Below are 26,209 nucleotides of genomic sequence, written 5' to 3'. Positions count from 1 at the left end.
GGAACCCTCGTGCACTGCTGGTGGGAATGCAAACTGGTGCAGCCACTGTGGAAGACAGTATGGGGGTTACTCAAAAAGTTGAAGATAGAACCATATGATCCAATAACTGCACTATACTGGGTATTTACCCCCAAAATACAAAAACATGAATTCAAAGGGATACATGTACCCCATGTTTATTGTACCATTATTTACCAAATTATGGAAGCAGCCAAAGTGTCCACTGATAGATGAATGGATAAAGAAGATGTGTGTATATATATATATATATATATATACATACACACACACACACACACACACACACACACACACGACGGAATATTATTCTGCCATAAAAAGGAAACGAAATCTTGCCATCTGCAAGGACACAGATGGAGCTAGAGAGTATAACGCTAAGCAAAATAAGTCAGAGAAAGACAAATACTATATGATTTCACTCACGTAGAAGTTAAGAAAACAAGCAAGCAAAGGGAAGGAGAGAGAGAGACAAGCTAAGAAACAGACTCTTAACTATAGAGAACAAACTGACGGTCACCAGAGGGGAGGCTGACGGGGGGATGGGGCCAACAGGTGATGGAGACTAAGGAGGGCGCTTGTTGTGATGAGCACTGGGTGATGTAGGGAAGTGCTGAATCACTATACTGCACACCCGAAACTAACAGAACACTGTATGTTAACTGTGCTGAATTAAAATTAAAAATTTTAAGGGCTGCCTGGGTGGTTCAGTCAGTCAAGTGTCCAATTCTCGATTTCAGCTCAGGTCATGATCTCATGTCTCGTAAGTTTGAACCCCGTGTCAGGCTCTGTGCTGACAGTACGGAGCCTGCTTGGGATTCTTTCTCTCTCCCTCTCTCTCTCTGCCCCTCCCCTGCTCTCTCTCTCAAAATAAACATTTTTTAAAAATTAAAAACTTAAAAAAAGAAAGAAAGAACGAACGCTTACTCTGTAGCCAGCCTTTCCATTTTGTAAATGGTATCTTCTGATAAACGGATACTCTCCATTTTAAATGTATACAAATTATCACTTTCTTTTTTTATTTAATGCCTTGTGTCTCTTTTAAGAAGCCATTCCCTATACAGCACGGTGACTATATAGTGAATATGGTATTGCATATTTGAAAGTTGCTAAAAGAGGAGATCTTAAAAGTTTTCATCACAAGAAAAACAAATTTGCAAGCGTGTATGGGGACGGATGTTAGACTTATCGCAGTGATCATTGTGCAATATAATCCAGTACACACAAATATCAAATCGTTGTGTCATACACCTGAAATTAATGTTACATGTCAATTATGTAATAAAAGAATAGTAAAATAAATGTGTGGGGGAAAAAGAAGCCATTCCCAACCCCGAGGCCGTGAAATACACATCATCTTCTAAAAGCTTTACTGTTGTTGCCTCCCACATTTAGGTCTGCAATCCACCTAAACTTAATTTCTGTACATTGTGCAAAGTATGAGTCCAGCTTCATGTCTCTCCCTCTGGACACCCGGTTGTCCCAGCATCATCTCCTGAAAAGCCCCTTTCCCCTTGATCTCGAACTTCTAACCTCCAGAGCTATGAGAACAATAAATTTCTGTTGTTTAGGCCACTTGATGTGTGGTAGCTCGTTAAGGCTGGCCTAGGAAACTAATGGAGACACAACTACCAAAACTGACTTAAGAGGAAATAGAAAATCCTGGCAAACCTATAAAAAAGTAGAGAGATTGAGTTAGTAACCAAAAAACTTCCCACAAAGAAAAGCCCAGGCCCGGATGATCTCATTAAGGAATTCTACCAAACATTTAAAGAATAACAGGGGCTACCTGCGTGGCTCGGTCAGTTAAACGTCCGACGTCGGCTCAAGTCATGATCTCACAGTTCGTGAGTTCGAGCCCCGCGTCACGCCGTATGCTGACAGCTTGGAGCCTGGAGCCTGCTTGGGATTCTGTGTCTCCCTCTCTCTCACCCTCCCACCCTCATACTCTGTCTATCAAAAATCAACATTAAAAAATTTTTTTTCAAAAAGAAAACAAAGAAAGCCATCATAGAAAAACAACATGTTACATAAGGAGAACACGGATATGAATGTCAGCAGATTTCACATCAAAAAATATGCTAGCAGTGGGGCAGCTTGGGTGGCTCAGTCGGTTGAGTGTCGGAGTCTCGATTTTGGCACAGGTCATGATCTCACAGTTCGAGCCTCGCATTGAGCTCTGGACAGACAGTGCGGAGCCTGCTTGGGGCTCTCTCTCTCTCTGCCCCTCTCCCGCTGGCACGCACAAGCATTCTGTCTCTCTCTTTGCCCCTCCCCTGTGCACTCTCATTCTCTCTCCCTTTCTCTCAAAATAAATAAACTCTAAAAAAATAAAATTAAAAAAAAAATGCTAAGAGGCATACCGAAAAAGCCAATAAAGGAGTTAATTTTGAAATTGTAACAAATAATTAAATGAAAAGATGACGGGAAAGAAAGGACAGGGAAAGATAATACATGGGATAAACAGGAAATAAAGAGCAAGATGTCAGACTCAAGTCTCGTCCTATTTTCATTATTTTATTTTATTTTATTTATTTTTTTTTAATTTTTTTTTCAACGTTTATTTATTTCTGGGACAGAGAGAGACAGAGCATGAACGGGGGAGGGGCAGAGAGAGAGGGAGACACAGAATCGGAAACAGGCTCCAGGCTCTGAGCCATCAGCCCAGAGCCCGACGCGGGGCTCGAACTCCTGGACCGCGAGATCGTGACCTGGCTGAAGTCGGACGCTTAACTGACTGCGCCACCCAGGCGCCCCCTATTTTCATTATTTTAAATGTCAATGAACTGAACACTATACTCAAAAAGTAGAGATTATCAAGCTGGGTTTAAAAAAAAAGAAATGCCCGGGGCGCCTGGGTGGCTCAGTCAGTTAAGCGTCTGACTTCGCCTCAGGTCATGATCTCATGATTCAAGCCCCACATTGAGCTCTGGGCTCTGGGCTGACAGTGTGGAGCCTGCTTGGGATTCTCTCTCTCCCTCTCTCTCTGCCCCTCCCCTGCTCACTCTCTCTCTCTCCCTTTCAAAAATAAAAAATACACATTAAAAAATTTAAAAAAAAAGAATTGATACTGATCCTTTCCAAAAATCTCTTCCCCAAAGACCAGTATTAATTACCCTGATACTAAAACCAGACAAAGACATCATGAGAAAAGTACAGACCAATATTCCTTATGAGTATAGATGCAAACCCATCAACAAAATACTAGCAAACTAAATCCAGCAATATATAAAAAGGATTATATACTATGATCAAGTGGGATTTACCCCGGCAATGTAAGGTTGGTTCCACATAGGAGAATCAATCTTAAGTGATACAGTGTAAGAAGATAATAAAAAACAAAACCACACGATCGTCTCAATAAATGCAGAAAAAGCATTTGATAAAATGTAACTCTTCACGTTAAAAACACTCAACACACCAGGAAAAGAAGGAAATTTCCTCAACCTGACAGAGGGCAATCTATAAAAACGCACAGCTAATGTCATACTTAGTGGCAAGAGTCTGAAAGATTTCTAAGATCAGGAACAAGACAAGGATGTCTGTTCTCGCCACTTCTGCTCCCCAGTGTCCTGGCCTGGAGAGTCTAGCCAAGGCAATCAGGTGAGAAAAAGAATTTTTCCAGTAGGTGATGAAACTCATTTACTAATTCTAGTAATACTACCTGCAGATTTCCTTTGAATTTCCTACATTCACAATTACATCATCTGCGGAAAATAGTTTTGTTTCTTCCTTTCTAACCTCTATACAGTTTCTTTCTTTTTTCGTGTGTTACTGCTCTGGCTAGAATCTGGCTGGAGTAAGGACAGAGGGCTCCCGAGTCATTCCTGAACTCAGAGCAAAAGTTTTCAATGTTAAACACTGGGTATCATATTTGGTATAGCTTTTTTAAAAAAGATCATCTTCCCTTCCACTCCTAGCTTGCTGCAAGTTTTAATCATGAATAGACACATTTTATCAAATGCTGTCTCTCTATTTATTGAGATGATCCTATGACTGTCCTCCTTTAACCTGTTGGTGGAGTGAATTAAAGTGACTACATAATGTTAACCCTCACATTTCGTATCTAAAATTAACTTGGTCAAAATGTGCTCTTTGTCTTATGTATTCCTGCTTTTAATCTTCTAGTATTTTATTTAGGATTTTTCCCTCTACATTCCTTTGAAACCGGACTGCACTTTTACATTCTGGAATTACTCCCATAGAGTTTTGGAATTAAGGTTAAGTTAGCCTCGTCCACTCAAGTCAGCCAAACAACACTTACTGAGCTCCAACTACATGACCAGCACTGTTCTAGGTGCTTGGTGAATTAACAGACAAGGATCCTTCTTTTTGTGGTGTTCACATTTCCAGGGAGAGTGATAAACTCAATAAAAAATACGATATATGGGGGCGCCTGGGTGGCTCAGTCAGTTGAACGTCAGATTCCTGGTTTCAGCTCAGGTCATGATCTCACGGTTTAGTGAGTTCAAGCCCTGCATGGGGCTCTGCTTGGGATTCTCTGTCTCCCTCTCTCTGCCCCTCACCCACTCATGCTGTCTCTGTCTCTCTCAAAATAAATAAATAAACTTAAAAAAAACACAAATAAATGAAGAAGAATGAATGAGGGCGTTCTGTAAGAGAGGAGGTTGGAGACTAACCGGGGCCAGATCAGTTATCACTAACCGGAAGGACGTTTGGCTTGCACTCCGGATGCGGTAAGGAGCCACTAAAGAATTGTGAGCTGAGGAGTACGTGATCGGGTTATGTCTGGAAAGGACCAGCCAGGATGTTGTGTCGAGGAAGGACTGTACAGGAACAGGTGGTAGCCAGAAGAGGGTCGTAGGAAGAGACATGGTGAAAAGTGATCGGATTCTGACAGATCTCAAAGGCAGAATCAACAGGGTTTCCTGACAGACTGGACTTGGGTTTCAGGAGACAGAGATGGCAACGATCCTACCATCTGAGATGAAAAGGTGGACGGACGCATCGCGACCAGCTGAAATTGATACAAATAAACTGAGGTTGGCGCCCATTTGTAAAGGACAAGCGGGAGGTCAGCTATGCACAAAAAAGTACAGTTTGCGGTATCTATCAAACGTTCAAGTGTAGATGTCAATTAGTGATGGGACGTTTTAAGTCTGAGTTTAGAAGAAAGCTCTGGGTTGATGACATAAATTTAAAATACATTTCATAATACCCAAATGCACAAGGCTTTCCACGTTAACTCTTCATTGCCCTTATCAAGGGGAAACATAAGGAGGGGCACGAGAACAGCTTAGTGACTCGGGGTGTCCCTGTAAAAGTCAGGCTGTGGACTCTGCCTCGGGGGAGCGAGAGGGGGCTGCACTGATACGGATGCTTCAACTCTGCTGTCCTGAGTGAAGCCCCAACTTCAAGTTCTAACAACACTAATAAAAATAATACTTACTGACACTAGTTGAGGGATTTGCCAGCTGCCAACCACGGCTCTGATGTACATTCGCTGAGTACGTTAACCCTCGTAGCGACCATATGGAGCAGATACGATGATCGCCTCCTTTAGAGATGAGGGGAAGTACGGCCTGCTTGGCCACGGGCACGTCACTGGTAAGTGGCAGAGCCAGAAGTCAAGCCCAGGCAACCCAGTTTCGAAATCTGTACGTTCTAGGAGGGATTCCTGACTCGACTCCGTAAGAACCGTCCGCTCAGGGGCTCCTGTATTCCTCACGGGAAGGGAAGACGCCTTCTTCACATCCACCTCGCCTTTCCCTTCCCATCTCCCACTGCTCCGTCAAAAGAAGCCTCTTGTCCGACTCTCCCAGTCAGCAGCTCCCTGCAGTCCTCGGCTTCGGAAAGCCTCCTTCCCACCTGGAAGTCGTTCCACGTGGTGCAGATGAGACTGACTCCAAGGGTCTCCCTCCGGGGGCCCGTGACCACCTGGGCAATCTGACTGTTCGTGACACCGGTCACGGTGCCTGGCTCAAGAACAGCCAGATGGCCCACTACTTCCCCGTCATGTGATACATCAGCCCTGCTAGCTGTTCCCCGGAAGTCAGGAACATGAAGACAATGCGCACCTAGGACTGCCAGCACCTTCTCGGGCACGCTGAGAGCCTACGCAGACGAGTCCAGAAGAGATGGGAGAGACAGAAACAGAGGATATGGGGGGGGGGGGGGGGGCGCCCCCGGAGAATAACCATCCGAACATCCAGATCCAGCCACACTACTTACTTGCAGTCATTTGGTTACACGAACCCGTAAATTCATGTTTCGTTCTGCCGCTTTCGGCCGGTTGAGTTGGGTTTCCACACCCGCTCCCCACAGATCCAGGCACGTCCTTCATGCTTGTTCCTGACCTTCCACAGGCTACTGACTCTTCAAGGCTGAACTCGGTGAGGCCTCTAGGAGGCCTTCCCAGTTCCCCAGACCCACTTTATTCTGATACCCTGTGGACATCCTCTTTACCCATGAATTTTAGCATGTTATGTAATTCTTGGCGTGTATTAATCTGAACCCAAGATCCAGATGACTGCAGCCATTATCCTACCTGACATCCCCTGTACCATCCCACGGCCATGTCCTGACTCTACTGCTCCCTCTCCCTCATCCAGGCTCCACAGCATCGACCTCTAGAAATTCAGTCCATGTCACAGCCTCTAAAAGCTCTTATCTCCAGGGGTGCCTGGTTGGCTCAGTCAGTTAAGCATCTGACTCTTGGTTTCGGCTCGGGTCATGATCTCAAGGTTTGCGAGCTCAAGCCCCGCGTGGGGCTCTGTGCTGACCGTGTGGCACCTGCTTGGGATTCTCTCCCTCTGCCCCTCCCCTTCTCATACTGCCTCTGTAGCTTGCAAAATAAATAAATACACATTGAAAAACAAATATAAAAAATAAATAACTAAAAGTTCTTATCTCTGGCCTCCCAGCTAGATTTACTCTCCGTTCTCAGAATCCGATGGTATTTCATCTCATCTTTTAATTTTTTTTTTTAATTTTTAATGTTTATTCATTTTGAGAGAGAGACAGAGCGCAAGTGGGGGAGGGGCAGAGAGAGAGGGAGACACAGAATCCGAAGCAGGCTCCAGGCTCTGAGCTGTCAGCACAGAGCCCCACGTGGGGCTCAAACTCACAGACGGCGAGATCATGACCCGACTCGAAGTTGGACACTTAACCGACTGAGCCACCCGGGCGCCCCTCAAGCTAAATTTTTATGTCTTTAAGGACAGGTTTGCATCTGATTCATTTATGTGTCACACTACACAGTGTTTGTTGAACGAATGTGTTTTAAAGACAACAATATTTATGAAGCCTCAAGTGTAGACCTAGAATTGGGTCAGACACTCCCGGCAATAAAAGTGCTATCAAAAAGCATGGTCCTCCCAGAAACACAACTGTCTTAGGTTCCCGAATAAACTATAAATTCAGTAATTACATCATATATTTTTTTACGGCCACAATAGTACCTAACTCCAAGTGAAGCAGATAACAGAAGTGCCCTGACCTGCACTAACGTGACAATCGTCTTGGCTGACAACACTTATTGCACAACAACGATATATAATTTGGTGTTCGGATGCTGGTAACTCATTCTAACACAATGGGCTATGCAGTTGTTTTTAACAAAATTCTATTTTAAGTCTAAGTAATTCCCAGCAATCTACCATATACTTTTAAAAATTAAACATAGTAGGGGCACCTGAGTGGCTCAGTCGGTTAAGCACCTGACTTCAGCTCAGGTCATGATCTCACGGCCATGGGTTCAAGCCCCGCATCGGGCTCTGTGCTGATGGCTCAGAGCCTGGAGCCTGCTTTGGATTCTGTGTCTCCCTCTCTCTCTACCCCTCCCTAGCTTGCACTGTGTCTCTCTCTTCTTCAAAACTAAATAAATATTTTTTAAAAATTAAACATAGTAACTTTCATATACTAAAAATTACAAATAGATATAAAATTTTATTAATCTAAATATTTTTTAGGAGGCATGTATCATTTCCAAAATGTTTTTAATGTTAACTATAAAAATCACCTGACAAACAGAAAAACTAACCTCAGGTCCAGAATGTATAGTCAGGAAACTTTCCACAGCCGTCAGCGTACCTAAAAGAGTAGAATAGCAAAAGTAAATCAAGTAAGATCTATGTAACCAAGACGTGTAGTAATAAACTATTCCTATTCTGTTAGGGACCACTTTTACTAAGCGTATAGCCGATACAGTCAGAAAATCAATACTGGTAACAGTTCTAGTATGTTACTGGAAATAGACTTAAGAAGCAACTGAAGCCAAGGAAATTGTCAGAAAGAATCGTTTAGAATGAACTCCAAGTGCTAGTACTAATAAGATCTTTTCTAGTATTCAGACTGAAAACACTAAAAATCTCTTCCAACAAGGTAACAAGTTCACTCACTCTGAAGGCAACAAGGCAACAAGTTCACTCACTCTGAACAGCCATTGGGACACAGTTCTCAAAATTACATCTGTGTAATGGATTAATTCTGTTTTCCAGTATGACTGCTTTCAAGAAGGCTTGTTTGTACTGATTTACCATGAATAAATGCACAGAAAGCCTATCAAAATGGCCTGTGTGATGGCTTATAAAATACTTAAGGCTGTTAAAATGAAATAAAGAAATAAGCATAAATAATGACAGAAAACCAAAGCCAGAAAAAGAGGGAGAAATCAATCATGTAACCATGGAGACTAATATATAGGCATAGTAGTTACATAATTGTTGAATTTCTCAAGAGCAGTAAGACAAAAGAAAAACGTAATGCGCAAATTCTGAAAATCTGATCATACGAAATACATCAAGGGGCGCCTGGGTGGCTTAGTTGGTTAAGTGTCCGACTCTCGATTTGGGCTCAGGTCAAGATCTCGCAGTTCATGAGTTGGAGCCCTGCGTTGGGCTCTGCACAGGCAGTGCAGAGCCTGCTTAGGATTCTCTCTCTCTCCCTCCCTCTCTCTCTCTCTCCCCCCTCTTTCTGCAACTCCTGTGCATGCATGTGCTCTAAGTAAACTTAAAAAAAAAAAAAGAAATATATCAATTTCTTAAGAGGACAGTTTTCCTTGTTTTAATTCTAAGAGAGGACCAAATTACGGGGCCCTAGAAAGCTGACAAAGAAAGATAATGAATAACCACGTCATCCAGAGTGATAAGAACTATAGCCACATAAATATCGTTAGGGGACCACTGACAAAGCCCAAAACAGATCATTACAGTGCAAGTCACTGAGAGGATTCTGCGGGTTGCTAAGAGAATGCAGTCGGGATTTATGGCTCTGTGATCTAACCTATCTACAGAAAGAACATGGACCACCGAAGGCAATATGCAACAAAATGCGGCCCACTGTATCAAACAATCAGCTGGGACACTTGTTAAAACACTGACTCAAGTTTCAGTATCTGAGAACAAAGTGTTTTTGTTTTTTTTTTAACATTTATTTTTGAGAGACAGAGAGAGACAGAGCAGGAGTGGGGGAGGAGCAGAGAGAGAGAGGGAGGCCTAGAATCCAAAGCAGACTCCAGGCTCTGAGCTGTCAGCACAGAGTCTGACAAGGGGCTCAAACCCACAAACCCTGAGATGATGAAAACAAAGTTTGTAAACAAGGTGTAATGTTTTCCCTTTATTAAAAGGAAAAAAGACCTATTCAAAATAACAGAAACTATTAAATATTTAAAAGCAAGTTTAGTAAGAAATATGCAAAACTATCATGAAGATATCTAAACTGTATAGATTTAAAAGAGTATTTTTGAGAAATGGAGACCAGGTTCATGATTGCAAGACTGAATGCTTTAAAGATGTTCAATTCATGTTCTTCTTTTTATCAGGAACAGTTCTAGTGTTTCATCACCGAGTATGATACTGGCTATTGCCTTCCGACATTTTTATGTTAATAAAATATTCTATTCCTAAATTCCTAAAAATCGGAATCAGCACATGGCAAGAATTTTCAGATGATTTATGGAGATGGTCATACAGCTTTTCATCTTCGATATTCTGATGTAATGATTACATAACTTCCTAACAAACCTTGGTCTTGATATATTATTCTCTTAAAATGCCATTGAATATCTACTAAAATTTTATTTAGCATTTTTTTACTACTAATTTCACTAAGCAAGACTGCTTTGGAGCCTTTTTTTTGGTGCTATCTTTTTAAGTGCTATCTGGGGCTTTGGTTTCAGAGTTACGTTAAATTTTTTTTTTTTTAATGTTTATTCTTGAAAGAGAGAGAGAGAGAGAGAGACAGAGGATGAGTGGGGGGAGGGGGGGGCGGGCAGAGCAAGAGAGGGACACAGAATCCGAAGCAGGCTCCAGGCTCTGAGCTATCAGCACAGAGCCCGACGCAGGGCTCGAACTCATGAGCTGTGAGATCATGACCTGAGCTGAAGTCAGATGCTTAACCGACTGAGCCACCCAGAGTTACGTTAACTATTTAATATAAACTGAAACACTTTCCACCTGGTTAAGCTCTAGAACAGTTTATAGGACATTGGAGTTACCTATTTCATGTCATTTTCTAAATGGACCCTTTTAAAATAAGCATGGCATTAGTAACTTCCTGTTTACCATAATATTTATTTTTTCTCATTTTTTTAAATAAAGGGTTTTTAATGCTAAGCTGCTACTATTTACATCAAAAAGCTTTCAAGAGCATAACTGTTAAGGCATAGAACTTTGTTCATTTCTCAGTGGAAAGTAGAGTTGGCATTTCTAGTCGACTTTGGAAGGTCAGTAACCCTGCATTTTTTACTTGTGTATCTATTGCTGTCATCCATTTCCTTTTTTTTTTTTTCAGGTTTTTATGTTAATCACCCAGCGCTCATCACAAGTGCACCCCTGAATCCCCATCACCTATTTAACCCATTCCCCATCCACCTCCCTGACCATCATTGTGTCCTCTACAGTTAAGAGTCTGCTAGGGCGCCTGGGGGCTCAGTCAGTTAAGCGTCCGACTTTGGCTCAGGTCATGATCTCCCGGGTCATGGGTTCAAGCCCCGCGTCAAGCTCTGTGCCGACAGCTCGGAGCCTGGAGCCTGCTTCGGCTTCTGTGTCTCCCTCTTTCTCTGTCCCTCCCCTGCTCTCATTCTGTCTCTCTCTGTTTCTCTCAAAAATAAATAAACGCTAAAAAAAAAGAAGACTTCAATTCTTAATTTGTCTCTTTTTTTACCTTTGCTTGTTTCATAAATTCCACATACGAGTGAAATCACATAGTATTTGTCTTTCTCTGACTTACATCTCTTAGCATTATACTCTCTAGCTCCATCCATGTTGTTGCAAATGGCAAGATTTCATTCTTTTTTATGGCTGAATAATATTCCAGTGTGTGTGCGTGTGTATGCACACACACAGATATGGATATATGTGTGTATACACCACATCTTCTTTACCCATCAATCAGTGGACACGCGGGCTGCTTCCACATCTTGGCTGCTGTAACTAGTGCTGTAATAAACAGAGGGGTGCACATATCCCTTGGAATTGGTTGGTGTTTTCGTACTATTTGGGTAAATTCCTGGTGGTGTAATTGCTGAATTGCAGGGTAGCTCTATTTTTAACTTTTTGAGGAAGCTCCCTACTGTTTCCCACGGTGGCTGCACCAGTTTGCATTCCCACCAACAGTGCACAGGGTTCCTTTTTCTCCACATCCTCGCCAACACCTCTTGTCTTAAAAATATGGAATGCTTCACATATCTGCGTGTGTCATCTTTCCGCAGGGACGTGCTCATCTTCTCCGTATTATTCCAATTTTAGTATTTAAAAAAAAATTTTTTTAACATTTATTTATTATTGAGAGAGAGAGACAGAGAGACAGAGCATGAGCAGGGGAGGGGCAGAGAGAGAGGGGGAGACACAGAATCCAAAGCAGGCTCCAGGCTCCGAGCTGTCAGCACAGAGCCCAACAGCACAGAGCCCAACGCGGGGCTCGAACTCACAAACTGCAAGATCATAACCCGCACTGAAGTCGGTCGCTCAACCCACTGAGCCACCCAGGCGCCCCCAATTTTAGTAGTATGTGCTGCCCAAGTCAACATGATTTTTTCCACTCTTAAATTATTGGTTCCTTTTACAGATGGGGTGAAATAGAAGCCAAAAAATTTGTTCAATACTTTTCAGCTTTGTTGATTAAAAGTTTTAAAACTTCAATTATAATAGCTATATAAATCATTTCCTTAAATGTATTAATTCCAAAACCAAGCAAGTTTGAATTTACAATGACTGTCAGAAATTCTATTTCCAGAAATGTTACAGCTCTAACCGTAACTAAATTGAGACAATGGATAATTCCTCACTTTAGAACATGCATCTCAAAAAATAGCGTCAGTAGTATTTTTTTTTTTAAGTAGGCTTCATGCCTAGTACAAAGCCCAACATGAGGCCTGAACCCACGACCCTGGGATCAAGACCTGAGCTGAGATCAAGAGTCAGACGCTTAACCGACTGAGCCACCCAGGCGCCCTGTCACATTTTATAACAATTACCGCTATATTAGAAACAAAGCACCTGTGTTCACATTACCCACTAATAGTTCTGCTTCTCTTCCACACTACAAACATGAAGCCTTTCTATTGTAAATCCATTTATTGCTTCTTGATTGATAATTACCATTCATCTTGTTTTTGGTATATATCACTCCCAGGTCTGCTGGAATGGAATCAAAGCCACTGCTTCCAATGATATAAGCTCCCTTTTCTGCAGCTTTCTCGTGATACTTCCAATACATTAGTTCCAGAAACTAAAAAATCCAGGACAAAAATGTGAATCAGAGCTATTTAAATCAGAAACATTTACATCAGTATTCGATGAGAGACCTTAAAAGACAAAGCAATTGCATTTTGAAAATGCTAACAGGTATGGCTTTGTAGTGAAATATTAAGGGTCGAAATGTTTTTCATTTATTCAGCAAGTATTCACTGGATATCTGCCAGATGCCAACTAGTGCAGAAGATAAGCTGGTCTGACTTAACGACGCTATTAATTTTTTCAAAATGCCTTTTAAGTGTCAGAGTAACATCTATTATGAAAAATTAAATTAATATACAAAAAAAATACAAAAAAAAAAAAAAAAGGCAAGAAAGCCTAACCCAAACCTATTACTCAGACGGACACGATTACGGACACGTATCTGTGCATATTTAGAGTAAAGCAAGTGGAGGGAAGGAGGGATGAAAGAGGAGAATAACGTCCGCTCGAATCCTCCGCCTGGGTTTACAATTACTTCCAGAACAGTGTCGGATTTACAGAAAATTTGAGTAGCGGAGAGTTCCCACGCACCCCGCCCCAGTTTCTCCCGTCGTGACAGCTTGGACACGAACATTTGTTCCAATTGAGGAACCCATGGTGGTAACATTATCATTAGCTACAGTCCATTCTTATCCACCCTTTTTCTCTGCCAGGATCCCACAGGACATGTAGCGGTCACGTCTCCTTAGGCTCCTCCTGGCTATGACGGTGTCTCAGAGTCTCGTTTCCGAGGACCTTGACAGTTTTGAGGGCTTCCGATGAGGTATTTTGTAGACCGCCCCTCTACTGGAATTCTCAAGACTAGACTGGGGTGATGGGTTTGGGGCTTAAAAATCAGCACAGCCTACCTACAAGAGACCTGAAATCAATGAGGTGGTACGAAAGAAAAAAATTCGAGAAAACGGAAGAAGAGACCTTCCCATCGGGCTCTCCTGTGAGCCGTCCACAGAACACCATCTGTCACCACGAGGGAAGGGGACATCGAATTCTAAAATAGGTCTGCGAAACTGCACTAAGTATTGTCCACGCTAACAGAAAGTTGCGTTGCTAATTCCATTCTTTCCTTTGCATTTTACGTACCTGAGGTTCTCCACAGATGTCAATATAGCTCGTTCCATTTTCAACACACGCTTTTACTACAGGTTCTCCGTAAAATCGATACTGCAGGGGGGAGGATAAAGAAAGCCAGCAGTTAACTCGTACTTAGCAAGCTTAAATGAATGAAATGCCACTGAGTTTTATAAGTACAGTCTTGGTTACCATGACTGAAATATTAAGGGGCGCCTGGGTGGCTCAGTCGGTTAAGTGTCCAACCCTTGATTTCAGCTCAGGTCATGATCTCACGGTTTGTGAGTTCAAGCCCTGCCTTGGGCTCTGTGCCGACAGCTCAGAGCCTAGAGCCTGCTTCGGATTCTGTGTCTCCCTCTCTCTCTCTCTGCCCCTCCCCCACTCATGCTCTGTCTCTGTCTCTCTCTCTCTCTCTCTCTCCTTCAAAAATAAATAAAATATTTTTTTAAAAAATTTTTTAATTTAAGTATACATAAAATAGAAATAGAGATTACAATGAAAGAGGTCAAGCCCAAGTTGGGGTTTAAACTCACAACCCTGAGATTGTGACATGAGCTGAGATCAAGAGTCAGGGGCTTAACTGACTGAGCCCCCAGGTGCCCCAAAGTTCTTTTTTCATCTTGGGCAATCCTTAAGATTTACACACATCCACTTTGAAACTCATTTGGAGCCTCTTTTGGCCTTTCTCTTGGTTATCTTCTCCCAAAGTTTCTCAAGTTGGCCAGGCGTCCACCTGTGTTAAAGTCACCTAGGTGACTCGTTAAGTATGTTTTTTTTTTGGTTTTTTTTTTTCAACGTTTATTTATTTTTGGGACAGAGAGAGACAGAGCATGAATGGGGGAGGGGCAGAGAGAGAGGGAGACACAGAATTGGAAACAGGCTCCAGGCTCTGAGCCATCAGCCCAGAGCCCGACGCGGGGCTCGAACTCCCGGACCGACAGATCGTGACCTGGCTGAAGTCGGACGCTTAACCGACTGCACCACTCAGGCACCCCTAAGTATGTTAAGTATGGATGGTGACTCCCTCCCACCCCAGAGGCCCCCTAAACCAGAGTTTCTGGGGATGGAGCCCAGTAACACGCATGTCAACAGGCAGGGTCGACTCCAGTGACATTCCTCATGGGTGATTCTTATGCACGCCAGGGCTGCCGAATCTCCCCAGAAAATTTCTACTCTCCTGATGTCACCTACAACAGGTATCCTGATGACATTCAACGTCTATCTCCAGAACTAACAGACGCTTCCGTATCTTTGGTTTCTGTTAGAAAGTTCAGGACCAGCAAGAGCACAGGACACAGGGCATGATCTGTTGTTTTTTTTTTAATTTTTTTTTCAACGTTTATTTACTTTTGGGACAGAGAGAGACAGAGCATGAATGGGGGAGGGGCAGAGAGAGAGGGAGACACAGAATCGGAAACAGGCTCCAGGCTCTGAGCCATCAGCCCAGAGCCCGACGCGGGGCTCGAACTCCCGGACCGCGAGATCGTGACCTGGCTGAAGTCGGACGCTTAACCGACTGCGCCACCCAGGCGCCCCGACACAGGGCATGATTCGTGCATAAAACTGATTTTACTTTGGCTTTGTTGTACCTCCCCTATTTTCTCTTCACCCTGATTTCCTCACTTATTAAAAAAATAATAATTCTACTATATTTTACGTATTTCCTGTCTTAATTCCAGAATGCTCAGGGGCATGGGGGGGGGGGGTTGCCAGGGTGGCTTAGTCAGTTGAGCATCGGACTCTTATTCTTGGCTCATATCTTGATCTCATGGCTCGTGGGTTCGAGCCCCGCATTAGGCTCTGCACTGGCAGCACGGAGCCTGCCTGGAGTTCTCTCTCCCTCTCTCTCTGCCCCTCCCCTGCTCATGCTGTATCTCTCTCAAAATAAATAAATAAAACATTAAAAAAAAAAAAAAAGAATACTGAGCAGACAACCCAAATTCAAATCCGTGATCTTTCTTACAAACCTGTTTCCCTCCTCTACTTTGTAACAGCGGTGACTAGGGCGTATTGATTAGAAGCGTAGGTGGTGGCTCAGACAGCCTGGGCCCCACTCGCCATTCCTGTCCTGACCTGTTGCAGGTAGGGACCTTGAGGAGACAGAACCGTGCAAATGGCTGACCAGCAGCCCGTCTAGGGCACAGGCTTTAAGGTCGGGCCTGACTGAGTCCAGGCTGCGCACCACCAGCTGTGCGAACTTGGGCGGGTACTTCACCTTCTAAGCTTCGATTTCCTCATCAAAAAAGATGAATAATCACAGCACCTATGTCTCAGGGCTATAGTCAGGACGAAATAAGACGACACAAGTAGCTTAGCACAGAGCACGCAGTAAAACCCACCCTTGGGTGTCATGATTAACCGCATCCTCAAGTGAGAAACCCAGAAGCTGTCTCTGACTCCATCAACCCTGGAAGGTACCACGTTTCATCAAGTCAGTCCCCTCCCCTCCACGCCTCCGAATCCGAGGTCACGCCTTTGCCCCCTCTCATGCAGTTTACTGCAGTGACAGCTTTCACTGCAGCCAAACCCACCCCATCGCCAAAGAAACACCAAATCGTTATTCTAGAATAAAAAGCTGAGGTCACGTGTGCTCCTTCTCACACACACACGCATCACTAGCTCTCGGTGCCTGTATCTCCAGGCATGTCACAAAAAGTGCTCAAGCCTCAGGTCACACCACCAGCCCTTAGTCCTCATGTCGCAGAAGTTCGAAACACCTCGTAGTTTCCTAAACCCGCCATTGCTTCACCCTCCCCTGCTCGCGGCTGCCCCAGCCTTCCGGGTTAGGTAACGGCAGCTCCTTCCAGAAACAGCACGCCCACCCCCCTTCAGCGCAGCGCCCCCGGCCTCACACTGCACTCTGGCACGAGTGACGTGAAGGCCTCTGCACTGACACCCCTGGATTCGTGTGTTCTGGGGGTGTTCTCTACCGTCTACCCTTGGGCTTCTAGGAGGTAACGGACAAACGGCAAGGATCCTTGATCTCAGAGGAGGCATTTCTCCCCAGAGAAGCCAGTGCGCTTCCAGATCGAAACCACAATCCCGCTCTGAGCGCCCCACCTTCCGACCCAGTGGTTCCCAAATAGGCATGCTGACCTCAAGGCGCCCACAGAACCATCCCTCAGCTGTGGAGAGAGCAATCTGTGTATTTATGCTAACGTTTATGGGAAGCACAGAGAAAAGAATGAGGTCTTATTAGTGGTTAATACATGAACTGACTTCGGCCTGCTTCCTGGGTCCCACGCAGTGGTCACACGTCGAACACAAGACACAAAAGGTATCCTGAGGGTAGCCTGTGGAGGAAGAGCTCCACCGGCAAAGGGGGCCATGGTGACACCCTCCTTCGTCCCTTTTCACTGTATTTCGGCCCCACGCCCGTTTACACATGCCTAAGTAGTTTTACAGGTATCGCTTGGTTTTTAACTAAATAAACCTTCACGAAGTGGACAAAACGGTTAAATAACATCTGCAAAGAAACAAATCGTGAAACTTGTTGAAACTGAAGTGATAAAATTTGAAAGAAACGGGCAAAGTGAAAATAACAAACAAGTAGAGCCTAGGAGGGAGAGCAGGTGTTTGGGGGGCAAAAACCTAGAGACGGACAAGCCCACGAACCATCCAAGTGGAAATGGAAACCTCAAGAAGGTAGCGGGATCTACCAGCCTGGAGCTTAAGGGGGCAGGCCTCACTGGAAAGAACGTAAGCATCATCAGCATACGCGTGGCATTTAAAGCCACGGCTTTCCTTTTTTTTTTTTTTTTTTATGTTTATTTATCTTTGAGAGAGAGAGAGAGAGAAGGAGAGAGACAGAATGCAAGGAGAGGGGCAGAGAAAGGGGGAGACACAGAATCCGAAGCAGGCTCCAGGCTCTGAGCTGTCAGCACAGAGCCCGGTGCGGGGCTCGAAACCACGAACCGTGAGATCATGACCTGAGCCCAACTGTGACCCCTAACTTACTGAGCCACCCAGGCACCCCGAAAGCCCTGGCGTTCAAAATTTTTTGGCCACAACTCACGCTAAGAAATTCACTTCACATAGCAGCCCCCACACAATGTATCTAACTGAAACAAAAGTTTCATGAACCCTTACTTATCCATATCATGTGTCATTCACCCTGTGTTCTATTCCAGGCTACCTGATTTTTCTCTTCTTACTGCTGAGCCTCAACTCACTCACCTGATTAGCACTACACGGTTATAAAATACTGGCCCAATTAGGAAAGTAGGAAACACCAAAGATCCCTCTTTAAAAAAAAAACAAAAACAAAAACTGGGGGCACCCGGTGGCTCAGTCGAGCATGTGGCTCTTGATTTCAGCTCAGGTCATAATCCCAGGGTTATGGGATAGACCTCGATGTCGGTGGAGCCTGTTTGTGATTCTCTCTCTCCACACCCCCCACCCCTCCCCGGCCCTTGCCCAGGCGAGCTCTCTCTTGCTCTCTCAAAACAAATAAACTTAAAAAAACAAAAAAACAAAAACTGACCCAGTTAGAGTTTCTGTTGGGACGATGACGAGTTTTGGAGATAAGATGGTGATGATCACGCAGCACTGCCAATGAACTTGTGCCATCGAATTGCAAACTTAAAAATGGCTAGAGGCGCCTGGGTGGCTCAGCCAGTTAAGTGTCCGACTTTGGCTCAGGTCACGATCTCGAGGTTCCTGGGTTCGAGCCCAGTGTCAGGCTCTGACAGCTCCTGGAGGCTGCTTCAGATCCTGGTCTCCCTCTTCTTCTGCCCCTCCCCTGCTCACGCTCTCTCTCTCTTAAAAATAAATAAACATTAAAAAAAATTTGGGGGGGGGGCACCTGAGTGGCTCAGTCAGTTAAGCGTGCAACTTCGGCTCAGGTCATGATCTCCCAGTTTGTGGGTTTGAGCCCCACATCGGGCTCTGTGCTGACAGCTCGGAGCCTGGAGCCTGCTTCAGATTCTATCTCATTTTCTCTCTGTCCCACCCCTGCTCACTCTCTGTCTCTCTCTCTCTCTCTCAAAAATAAATAAATGCAAAAAGAAAAAAATAAAAAAAAAATTTTTTTTTTGAATGGTTAAAATGGGGGGCACCTGGGTGGCTCAGTCAGTTGAGTGTCAGACTTCAGCTCAGGTCATGATCTCACAGTTCGTGAGTTCAAGCCCCGTGTCAGGCTCTGTGCTGACAGCTCAGCCTGGAGCCTGCTTCGGATTCTGTGTCTCCCTCTTTCTCTGCCCCTCCCCCACTCACAATCTGCCTGTCTCTGCCTCTCAAAAATCAACATTAAAAAATGGTTATTTTTTGTTATGTATATTTTATTACAATAATAATTTTTTTCAAAGCTGGCTCAGAGAGTGTAAATAGAGAAGAGTTTGTAAGGCTCGAGCTGTGAGGCCTCAGGTACTTAGAGGAAGAAGAAAAGATCCCACAGAGGGGAAGGGGACAAAGCTGGTCGGCAGGTGGAAAATGAGGAAAGGGCCAGACCCCAGAAGCCAAACCCAGAGAGCAAGGAGGACGTGACGGATGGGGACAAATACCCGGATCAAGACGAGGAGCAGAGGGGCGGTGAGGGGCGAGGCAGAGACGTCTCACTGAAGCATGAGGCCTACAGAGAAGACTGGCGAGGGGGGTTCAGAAGAGAGGAGGAGCTGAGGAAGTGGACGGAGCACGGAGAGAGAACTCTTTGAAGGAGTTTTGAAGGACCCAGAAAAATGGAGTAGTCGGACGCATATGTGAATTAAGGGTGGTTCTTTTTAAGATCAGAGATATCATCACATATTTATGTGTTGACAGAGTGCAGTCAAGAGGGAAAATGTGACAATAAGAACACGTAGAGGGGCACCTGGGTGGCTCAGTTGGTTAAGCGTCCGACTCTCGGGTTCGGCTCCGGTCACGATCTTGCAGTTTCGTGGGTTCAAGCCCCACATCGGGCTCTGCACTGACAGTGCGGAGCCTGCTTGGGATTCTCTCTCCCTCTCTCTCTGCCCCTCCCCTGCTCATGCTGTGTCTCTCTCAAAATAAATAAATAAACTTAAAAAAAAAAAAACAACCACACAGAAATATGTGGGACGGTAAACATAAGGTCCTCAAATCCTGCACCTGTGAGGAGCCAGGGGGGTTTTCCTCGTGACAGCAAGTAAGGCAGAGTCAGGGAAGCACAGTAGGCAGAGGAAGAAATTCTCTTTGGACAGTTCTACTGTCATAGTGAAAAAAAGAAAAGGAAATTAAATCATCAGATCAGAGTGAGGAAAGAACCTGTAAAACTGCTCCTTCAGAGAACAGGAGAGAGGACAGTCTGGGGAAAGGGGACAGGATTTCTAAGGCGCTGAGGCCCCACATGAGGTTTATAACCACGTATTTAAAGTAGGACCGTCAGCAAGGGTGTCTCCAGATATTCGGGGTTACTGGATTACTGGATAACACGGGTTCGTGGGCTCACGGGTTGAGCAAGCGGGGCTGGAATAACCAGGTTTGGATTTTTCCAGAATTCTGGGGAGGGAAGGGTAAGGAAGCTGGCTAAGGGCGTGTCTGAGAGAGTGATGGGAGCAGCAGAGCACAGAATCCAAGCCACTCAGAAGTGAGATTAATCTAAATAAACAACTCACCTACAGTTCTACCTGATAATCAAAAACACCTTCCTGCTTTCACTGAAAACATGATCATCAACCTTCGAGATGCTTAGTTTTCAAATGTTTTGCCACCTGGGATGGCTTCTTCAGATCAGTAAACGTCACCAACTTTCGCCTGCTGCACAGGCCAAGGGTGCCTCCTTCACGTCCAGAACGATACCAAAAAGCTGTGGATCTCTCCAAGTACACTCTGACCCTACCCACTTCCCACCATACCCTGTGCTCGGCTTGCCGCGGTCATCCCCCTGTCGGTCCCCATCACCTCTTCTTCCTCTCAGAAGCCAAAGAAGTTCAAAACTGGAAAGCAGATCGTGCCATTGCTTTCAACCATTCAAACCCCGACCTTGCCCGTCACCCTCTGACCTAATTCATGGGCTCCTCTCCAACCTAACTTCCACCTCGGTCCTGCCCGGGCCCCGCCGCACTGCCCTCTCTCACATGCCTCGGTCTTGCCAAACACACGCTCGCCTCAGGACCTTTGTATGTGCTTTTCCCTGGAACACCCTTCTCAAACGCTCCCGTAGCTTACCCCCTTCACTTCATTCAGGTCTCTACAGAAATGTCAGGTCCTCACGGAGACCTTCCCTGACCATCCTTCTAACTAGCAGTTTAACTCCTTACCCTGCCTTATTTTTCTTCAAAGGATTTATCATTACCTACTATGAGAACCCTCCTGTTCTGTCACCCCCGCCAGGCCATAGGCTCCATGAGGGATTTTCAGTTTCGTTTACCATGCTGTCCCAGGTACCTTCGCTAGTGCAGTTTACATGTAATAAACATTCAATAAATATTTACTGAGTGAATGAATGAATCCTCTTTTAGTGTATTTTTGTACATGTTTTTAACATACATATTGGTACAGTAACAGAGGAATATCGTTTACAAGTAAAGTAAAAACATGTATCGGGGGTACGTGCGCAAACATTTTTTTTCACTTACAAAGCGCACAGTAAGGGGAGCACCTGGGTGGCTCGGTTGGTTAAGACTGATTTCAGCTCAGGTCACGATCTCACAGTTCACGGGATCAAGCCTGGAGTCAGGGTCTGCACTGACAGGGCACGGCCTGCTTGGGATTCTCTCTCTCCCTGCCCCTCTCCCACCCGAGTGCGGCACTCTCTCGCAAAATAAGTAAATACACTTAAAAAAAAAAAGCATACGGTAAGAAAAAAAAAAAACGCAATTATAGCCGTAACCAGTAACCAAACTTGCACACATTCCTGGAGTATGGTGTCCCAGAGGGCCTGGTGTCTCTCTTAGGACACTTTGGCCACACCCATCTGCTCTCACTGGAAGCAAAAACTCCCCCAGATGGGGTTAAGGCCCTGAACCAATTCTTCTGCACCCTGTCCTTATGTTCCTCTAGAATATAAAATACCAGATTCTGTTAGAAATGAATAGACTGTTTGTTCTGATACAAACAAGGGCTGATTACTTACGGGTCCTACACAGTTGAGGACAATTGCCGCCTGCTTAGCCATTTCATCAAGTGAGGCGGGATTAGTGACATCACAAATTATTATTCCAACTTCGGAGGACAGTGTCGGTCTTCCTAAAGTAAGACATAAATCGTTTTCAACAAATCTGATACAGTGTTAGATCTTCCAGATCTTCTCTCTATACTAATCAGTGATGGTAATTTCAGGAAAAGCACAGAAAAAAGATAAGAACTTTTTAAACCAGGCGATATAAAAAAGAAAAAGCAGGGGCGCCTGGGTGGCGCAGTCGGTTAAGCGTCCGACTTCAGCCAGGTCACGATCTTGCGGTCCGTGAGTTCGAGCCCCGCGTCAGGCTCTGGGCTGATGGCTCGGAGCCTGGAGCCTGTTTCCGATTCTGTGTCTCCCTCTCTCTCTGCCCCTCCCCCGTTCATGCTCTGTCAATCTCTGTCCCAAAAATAAATAAAAAACGTTGGAAAAAAAAAAAGAAAAAGCTATGAGGAACATGGAGTTAATACTAAGAATTGCTACAAAAATAAAATACTAACCTTAAAAAAAAAACTAACTTAAGCACTGTGTAAATGATAACCCTGTGTAAGATGACAATTTTACGATTGTTTAGGTACTGAGTAGATCGCTGTCCTGATTTCCTCTCTGCCAGGAATTCCATGATGAAGTTTCTCATCAACTACTAACCAATTACATATGACAAAATATGGGGGTAAAAAGGGGTTGTTAAGATCATCATCATGAGAACAAAAAAAAGGACTCTGGGGTAGAAGGCACAGTCTAGGTAAGAATGCTCATGATAGGGGGCACCTGGGCCGCTCAGTCGGTTAAGAGTCCAAATTCGTTGGACTCATGTCATGATCCTGTGGTTTCTGGGTTCGAGCCCCGCACCGGGCTCTGTGCTGACAGCTCAGAGCCTGGAGTCTGTTTCGGATTCTGTGTCTCCCTGTCTGACCCTCCCCCACACACGCACCTGCACTCTCTCTCCCAAAAATAAATAAATATTTAAAAATTAAAAAAAAAAAGGACACTCATGATGGGCTTATAAGTAAATAACTGGAATTAACAGAATCGAGTAATGCAGGTTCTGGTGGTGCAAGGTGCATCCCTCACAATAATTCAATCTAGGCATTACAAACGATAATCAGACTGTGCCTGCATGGTCTTGTTGAGCAGGAAAAAGAAATGGAAGAATATATTTTAATAGTGAAATCAGGGGCGCCTGGGTGGCTCAGTCGGTTAAGCGTCCGACTTCGGCTCAGGTCACGATCTCGCGGTCCGTGAGTTCGAGCCCCGCGTCAGGCTCTGGGCTGATGGCTCAGAGCCTGGAGTCTGCTTCCGGTTCTGTGTCTTCCTCTCTCTCTGCCCCTCCCCCATTCATGCTCTGTCTCTCTCTGTCCCAAAAATAAATAAACGTTAAAAAATAAATAAATAAATAAATAAATAAATAAATAAATAGAATTTCATGTAATTTCTAAAACATTTATATTAAAAAAAATAGTGAAATTATTTCTTTTGGAAAACTAAAACAGACAACACCAACAAGCTCTTTGGTCAAGACTGTAGATTGGCAGTGGCTGGCGGGAGAAAGAGTTGTAGGAGAACTGAGCCTACGTGAGATCTTCTGCACTTAATCACAAACAAAACAGAGTCTACACCTCCCACCACACGCAGGCTCAGGGTGGAATTAGAAGGAAGCGTGGGATGAAGGTTAAACACAAGAACGCAGCACACCCCGAACTCTAACAGGCGCTGTGGGTCTGTATGAGGGGACACCAGGCGGCAAGAATCCTCAGATGCGTCCCCTGATCCTGAGGGCAGGGTCCCTGTGTGTGCTGTCACATCTGTACCCCCAGCCCTCGGAACAGGATCTGGCACAGAAAAGACCACGCAGTAAAAATATGTTGAATGAATGCTAAAAGAATAAGTAAACGCCCAAACCAGAAATACTTACGCGGGAGGGTGGAGAGAGCGTAAGAAAGAGGATTCTTAACAGGCAAAAAATAAATTAAGAAACGAAAGCCACAACATCGTTATCAAAAAAACTGTGAGGCTTTCCCCGCACACTTCCAGAAAGGCAGGCCGAGGGGGGAGGGCAGAACACCCGAAGGAAGCAAAGCCCTACTTTGCCATCCTACCAAATCCGGGGAGACCTGCAGCCCCACCGGGTGCCCCTGCTCAGCGGGGCGCAGACAGGAGGAGCTGGCGTCCCCGTCTACGCGGCCAGCGGGACTCGCCAAACTGGAGGAGGAGGAATTCCATGGAGGAGAAACGTATTTATTTCTGTATTTCGTTCAGGGAGTGGAACAAAGACGTGCTATCATCCTCCAGCCTCGCCTCCTCCTCCGGCCGTGCGGCCGGGCCCGGGGAGCCCCAGGGGCGCCCCCTGCAGGACAAACGCTCGCGGCGGACGACCCCAACCCTGCGGCCCCGGAAGCCGCCGCCCCCCCCCCCCCTGCCCCTTTACCCAGCTTCAGGGCAGCCCTCTCCAGCACTCGCTGCAGCTTCTCCCGGGAGCGGCCCGCCACGGCCCAGGGCAGGCTGGAGCTCTGCCCCGAGGCCACCTGCTCCCGGGCCACCTCCTCGGCCACGAACTGGCCGGTGAAGCCTGAGGCGCCAAACACCACCAGGTGATACGGCCTCTGGTTGGTCTCCATGACGAGCCCACAGCGAGCCGAGGGCCGGGGCGGGCGAAGTCCACCGCGTCTGCGCCTCGGGCAGCGATCCCAGTACCGGGCGCAGCAACAACCGCCTCTGGGGTGGACGCCGCCGCCGCCGCAGCCACCCGGTGCCCCGAGCGCGGCGCCGCGCTCAGAGCCACGCCCACAGTCACGCCCACAGCCACGCCCCCGCCACCCCCTCCCGGGCCCATTGCGCAGCCGCCGCGCCCACGGTCATGGCCACGCCCCTTCCACTTCGCGGCGGATCCCGACGCCCTGCAGCCGCGCCGTCTCCGCGCTGCCGCGGCTCCCAAGTAGCTCTGATCACCCAAGGCGTCGTCTCCCCTCCTGGGGGCTGAGGGCGGCTGCGACCTCCATTATTCTTGTTGCACCAGGGCGTTGCGCAAGGGAAGAGACGGAAGAAATTTCCGGTGACTGGACAGACTGCTCGCTCCAAGAACTATTTTCCAAGCACGCTGGCCAAGGGATGTTCGCGAAGCCAGGGCGGGTGGAGAGTGAACGGGTTCTGGGCCCCCAGGGAGCCCCCAAGCTCTTCGGGGCCCCCGTTCGCAGTGCCCTGTGCCGCATGCCCCTGACTCCACCGCCCTGGCGCCCATACCCACCCCGGGACCCCCCTCCCCCCCATCACGGTCGTGACCCCGTTGCTGCCCTGAGGCTCCCTGGGGAAATAACTCCAGGCGCTAATCTGCCTTTGAGCTGGGAGGTTAGGGAGAGCCTCAAGATGCAAAAGAAGGTTCTTGAGCTGTGTTATTCGTATATGTCTAGAAACATTTTAATATAAATAAACGAGGGAGAAGAGACAACTCTCCCAGTACATAATTCCAAATAACTGTGTAGTTACTCCCCCCTCCAGCAGAGGAGCCTAGTGACTTGTGTTAATCCTAAAAATAATCCCGCCAGCTATTTCACCAGCAAAAAAATGGGTTTATTCAGGGATAGCAGAGAATTGCAATACTGGACAAACAAGCTATGGCAAAACCGTATGCAAGTCCCCAGAACAAAGGAGGAGAACCCTTATTTATAGAAGAGAAGGAGATTGGAAAGGATTTTATAAACAAAAGTCCATTGGAATGAGGCGGGAGCTCAGAGTGTAGTAGCTTCCCGTTGGCTGAGCTGTGACAGTCTGTCATCGGCTGCGCTTTGCAGCGAGGGGAGGGGTGGAGGAGGAACCCTTTCTTCCTCCTCCTGGAATGGCGTCCACCTGCAAGGTCCTTCTGTCCCTGTTGGGTCTTGGCAGTGGACAAGAGTGGAGGGAAGCGAGAGCTCCCCCTGCTGGCCTCCGCACTCCATTCTAAATAAATCTTTTATTAATTTTCACACTCCCTTCCAAAGAATAGACTATGGAAAGAGGGGGAGGGGATAGCTCTACAATGGGAAAACCTGGTCAACATTACCTCAGCCAAATGATCCAGGTTAACATCCTCAATGATAAGTCATGTTCACGGCACAGAGTTTTGATATGATGTGATAAGAATGATACTTTATCTCTGTGAGCTGTCGCCCCCAAACCCATAACCTCAGTCCAAGCATGATGAATATTCTACAAACATTCTCCAAGAGCATCCAAAGGCCATCAAAAACAAGGACCATCTGAGAAAACACCACAGACTCAAGGAGCCTAGATATGACAAAATGTAATGTGGTATCCTCGATGGGACCCTGAGACAGAAAAAGGACATCAGAGGAAAGCTAGTGAAATCCCAATAAAG

The 26,209-nt window shown here is 45.8% G+C and overlaps 1 protein-coding gene and 1 non-coding gene across 2 annotated transcripts in view; both read right to left on the bottom strand.

Annotated features, from left to right (window-relative positions):
• Window positions 1–24,630, bottom strand: part of SCCPDH (saccharopine dehydrogenase (putative)) — a 37,657-nt gene extending 13,027 nt beyond the window's left edge. The window contains exons 1-7 of the mRNA XM_040451655.1: window positions 24,287–24,630; window positions 21,814–21,926; window positions 13,797–13,877; window positions 12,579–12,708; window positions 7,955–8,070; window positions 5,848–6,093; window positions 4,659–4,805 (exon numbers count right to left, since the gene is read on the bottom strand). Coding sequence (XP_040307589.1) covers window positions 4,659–4,805; window positions 5,848–6,093; window positions 7,955–8,070; window positions 12,579–12,708; window positions 13,797–13,877; window positions 21,814–21,926; window positions 24,287–24,476 — 1,023 coding nt within the window. The 5' untranslated portion in view covers window positions 24,477–24,630. The remainder of the gene's footprint in view (window positions 1–4,658; window positions 4,806–5,847; window positions 6,094–7,954; window positions 8,071–12,578; window positions 12,709–13,796; window positions 13,878–21,813; window positions 21,927–24,286) is intronic.
• LOC121015205 (U6 spliceosomal RNA) lies at window positions 11,643–11,746 on the bottom strand. The gene has a single exon (XR_005783694.1). It is a non-coding gene; the product is annotated as a U6 spliceosomal RNA (small nuclear RNA).
• Window positions 24,631–26,209: the final 1,579 nt, after the last annotated feature.

Source organism: Herpailurus yagouaroundi, unplaced genomic scaffold (assembly GCF_014898765.1).
Source record: "Herpailurus yagouaroundi ecotype Mexico unplaced genomic scaffold, PumYag 205, whole genome shotgun sequence".
NCBI lineage: Eukaryota > Metazoa > Chordata > Mammalia > Carnivora > Felidae > Herpailurus > Herpailurus yagouaroundi.
Note: the sequence above shows the minus strand (reverse complement) of the source record. Positions and strands in the feature narration are given on the sequence as shown.